Below are 4720 nucleotides of genomic sequence, written 5' to 3'. Positions count from 1 at the left end.
GTTAGTTAGTTAGTTAGTTAGTTAGTTAGTTAGTTAGTTAGTTAGTTAGTTATTTAGTTAGTTAGTTAGTTAGTTAGTTAGTTAGTTAGTTAGTTATTTAGTTAGTTATTTAGTTAGTTAAGTAGTTAGTTAGTTAGTTAGTTAGTTATTTAGTTAGTTAGTTAGTTAGTTAGTTAGTTAGTTAGTTAGTTAGTTAGTTAGTTAGTTAGTTAGTTAGTTAGTTAGTTAGTTAGTTAGTTCGTTAGTTAGTTAGTTAGTTAGTTAGTTAGTTAGTTAGTTCGTTAGTTAGTTAGTTAGATAGTTGGTTAGTTTGTTAGTTAGTGAGTTTGTTAGTTAGTTAGTTAGTTAGTTAGTTAATTAGTTAGTTAGTTAGTTAGTTAGTTAGTTAGTTAGTTAGTTAGTTAGTTAGTTAGTTAGATAGTTAGTTAGTTAGTTAGTTAGTTAGTTAGTTAGTTAGTTAGTTAGTTAGTTAGTTAGTTAGTTAGTTAGTTAGTTAGTTAGTTAGTTAGTTAGTTAGTTAGTTGGTTAGTAAAACTGTTCGTCATTTGTTAATGTTTTCCATGAAGATGGGTAAATGTCTTTACTAAAGGCACTGCTTGTCTACACATAGTGCTCGCAGAGACATCTACTTACATATATGGAGAATAAAACATGAATTTTTAACAATAACACCTTCATTAAAAACATTCATTCATTTAAAAACGTATAAATTAGTTAATTAATAATCATTGAAACAAAAAATACTTCATAATTACAGCATTTCAAATTTCTTTACCAATATTTATGAACACTGCCTTATTTGGGGAAACTGTTTTATCATTTTGTCTTTCAATTGTCTAACAAAAAATACAACCCTGCTGACACACATAAAAAAATGGCTGTCAAAATAAGAAAAACGAAAAAGAAACACAAAAGAGATGCGAGAAAACAACAAGAATTAAATATTAATAGTTTTTTTTGTGTACGTAAAGTGAGAACGAAGGAAAAATTGAAAAAGTGATTTTTTTATTGTAAACGCGATTTGTAACAAAATTAAGCATTAATTTAATTAAAAAAATAAACCTAAAGGAACAATAAAAGTCTTTGATAAAAAACGAAATAATATGAGGAAATTATAACAAAATCTAACAGAGAAAATTTGTATGTAAAGAAAAAAATTGAAAAGGTGAACAGAATCAGTTTTTTTTTCTTCTTCATCAATGTGTGTTACAGTGAATGTGTGTGTGTAGTTTAGTGTAAAAAAAAAGAATTAAAAAATATAAAAGTAATTAGAAAAAAATTAACATGAAATAAATAAAAATAATAAAATAAAAAATAAATAAATAATGATAACAGCAATGGATACACGGTCATATACATCATCAGCAACCAACGCCACAACGGGACGTAATGAATTTGCAATGCAAGGTAAAAGATATAAACAATTTGTTTTTTTTTGTTCCTACGGAAAATTTGTGTGTAAACACTGAGGTAGCTGTGAAGGTTTTTTTGTTATTTTTTGTGGAAAATTGTTACAGCAGGAACAAGTGAAAGTCTGATAGATGAAAATCTCTTGGTAAAATCCAGTTTTAACAATCATCGCTACATTCCCTCACTTTAAACAGAAATTTAACACACATATTGAAACTTTATCTGTTTTGTTGCTGCTGCTGTTGTTGTTGTTGCTGTTGGTACTTGGCAAATGGGGCACTCCTTGGTTTGTTGAATATTAGCATGCAATGTTATGTTTACAATATGGTTGTTGTAATTTTTAGTATTGCTAATACTATAAAATTGTGGAAAAAATATAACTTTGCCAGTCAGTTATTCATTGCTAAAGTATGAGGGTGGGTTTTTTTGCTTTTTGTTTTATTTCTGCTCAATGAATAAGACTGAAGCAACAAGCTGTTTGTATTGTTGTAAATTACTTCACAGCTTCAACTACTTAAATAGAAAACCAAATTAATACCCCTGTGCCTGTTATTTAATTTATTTATTTTTTTCAATTACTTTATTAATAAAATGCCAAATATTACTTAGTTTCATCATTTTCCACCCCTGTGTCTGTTTTTAGGCTTAAATATTTAATGAGAGTTTGTGTGTATTTCTATCAGGGATGGAAAAAGAGATTTTGTTTCAGTATCAAAAAATATTTCAGGGGGTACTTTTTTGGATCTCAAAGTACTTAGGTTAGGTTGATAGGAGGATGTGTACTACATCCAAATCCGAAGAAATGCACCTAGGCCACAATAGGGCCTGTTGTGCGCTCTTTATTATGAAAAAATAAGGAACTGAATGAATTATGTTTCAGTGTTCAGAAATTCAGTTCCTTGAACGTAATTCTTAAGAATCTTCCAATCAGTGTTAGTCAGGAATGTTATTTCCGGAATAAAATCACTTTCAAGATACTTGGATCTAACTTCGACGAATGCCTGGCAGTGGCAAAGAAAGTACTCCAGAGTTTCACTGTCCTCTCCACATGCTCTACATACGTATGAATCCGAACGTCCAATTTTGCATAAATGTCACTCAGAATACATACTATCATACTAATTTCAGATTTGCCCATTTTGAGGAGATTTTTCGTCTTGCTCTCATCAGGGTCCCCCATAGGATTTTCGTGGTTCTACCCACTGTTTCATTATTCCTAGAGGTCTTATGGAATTCTCTCACCCATATTTTTAGTTTAGCTTTTGTTGCGACGAATAAGAATAAGACTCGGCAGTATCACGGTACTTTTGCACATCAAAGTACCATCGTACCAATTTTGCCATCCCTGATTTCTATTTACAAAATTCTGTGACTTGTCTCTTAATTGTCTAAAACAGCTGTCAAATAGTTTTCAAACAAAATTTGTTTTTGTAATATTTTGTTTATTTTTAACTATAGACTTCCGTTATTTAAATTTTTCTGTATTTATTTTATTCATATTTTGTAAATTCATTTATTTTCATTAATTTTTGTTTTCAGAATTGACCCCAGAACAACAAAAATTATTATTAGAATTACGCAGAAGACGTCAAGAATTGCTGTTAGAAATTCAGGTAATTATCTTAGACATTCATTTTTGTACTTAAGGCCTAACTTTAAGCTTTATTATATTTATAAGCTGCCAAACAACAAATATTTATTAATCTTATTCCAAGAATCTTTTGGGTTTTTTTTTCTTTGCAACAAACAGAAAGGGTAAAGTTACGGCACGGCTGGTATTACATTTTAAAACAAAAGCTATTAGTATTTTACAAAAATCTTCTAAAAAATAGTCAAAATTATAGAATAAACTCCAGTCAGGGTTATTCATACTTTAGCATATAGACCTGGTTATAGAATAGTCAAAAGCTCAATCTAAAGACAGGTTTATAGTCCGATCTATAGCTTAGAGTTTAGCTTATAGAAAAGTTTATAGTCTAGATTATACTTTAGTCCAGCTTTCTTCTTGCTATGTTATCAGAACCTAAATAAACATCATAAATAAACACAAATTAGTTTAGGGGTGATATACAGATTAAAAACTACTCACTTCATATGACACTAAAGAAATTTCTGCTAAAAGAAACCAATCGATATAATCTCCACACTTCATTAATTCTTCAAAAACATTCTTTTATAAAAAAGAAAAAGTCTCTAAAGCAAAAGTTAAGAAAAAAATACTAATTAAACACTTACAAAAGAAACCTGACAAAAGGTGAATGCTCTAAACATTAAATAAGTCATAATAATTTGATATTTTAAAGAAGAAAAAACAACTGATAAGAAAACTTAAAAAAATCACTTAAAATTTTATACACACACAAAATACAAAAATTGCATAAACAAAGCTAAAGAAATAAAGAAAAATATTAACAAAACTAACAAAAAACAACAAAATTGTATAAAAAAACAACAAATTAAATAATAGTTTCAATAACATTAACATAGCGAGCGGCATTTAGCATGATTTAAAAAAAAATGTAAACAAACCATTTGACATTTAACACTTGGGCTGAGAATTGAATGACAAATAGGGATTTAAGAGAAAATTGCAAAAAATAAGATTAAATAAATTAAATTATTGAATCTAATAGAGTAGTTTTTATAAATTTTTTGTTAATAAAAGACAACAATTAAATGTAATTAATGATGAGCTCAGCGAGAAAGGCATAACTTGTTGAGTCATGTTTTATTATTATTGTTAGCAGAGGTGTCAAGTATAGTTTAATAAGTAATGGTTTTTATTATTATGGTTTTTTATTAAAGACTAGACTATAGACTAGACTTTAAACTAGATTATAGACTAGACTATAGATTAGTCTATAGACTAAACTATAGACTAAGCTATAGACTAGACTATAGGCTAGACTATAGACTAAACTATAGACTAGACCATAGACTAAACTGTAGACTAGAGTATAGATAAAACTATATTCTGGACTATTGACTAGACTGTTGACTGCACTATGGACTAAAGTATAGGCTAGACTTTAGACTAGACTATAGACTAGACTATATTGTAGACTATAGACTAGACTATAGACTAGACTATAGACTAGACTATAGACTAGACTATAGTGTAGACTATAGACTATAGACTAGACTATAGACTAGACTATAGACTAGACTATAGACTAGACTATAGACTAGACTATAGACAAGCCTATAGACTAGACTATAGACTATACTATAGACTAGACTATAGATTAGACTATAGACTAGACTATAGACTAGACTATAGACTAGACTATAGACTAGACTATAGACTAGA

At 28.5% G+C, this 4720-nt stretch overlaps 1 protein-coding gene across 1 annotated transcript in view; it reads left to right on the top strand.

The window, feature by feature from the left end:
• Positions 1 to 4720, top strand: part of LOC111687133 (zinc finger protein 546) — a 79524-nt gene that overhangs the window by 70774 nt on the left and 4030 nt on the right. Inside the window, exon 5 of the mRNA XM_046955617.1 lies at positions 2950 to 3023. Within this exon, the coding sequence (XP_046811573.1) occupies positions 2950 to 3023 (74 nt within the window). The remainder of the gene's footprint in view (positions 1 to 2949; positions 3024 to 4720) is intronic.

This window comes from Lucilia cuprina, chromosome 2, assembly GCF_022045245.1.
Source record: "Lucilia cuprina isolate Lc7/37 chromosome 2, ASM2204524v1, whole genome shotgun sequence".
NCBI classification, from domain to species: domain Eukaryota; kingdom Metazoa; phylum Arthropoda; class Insecta; order Diptera; family Calliphoridae; genus Lucilia; species Lucilia cuprina.
This window is presented reverse-complemented; position numbering and strand designations above follow the sequence as displayed.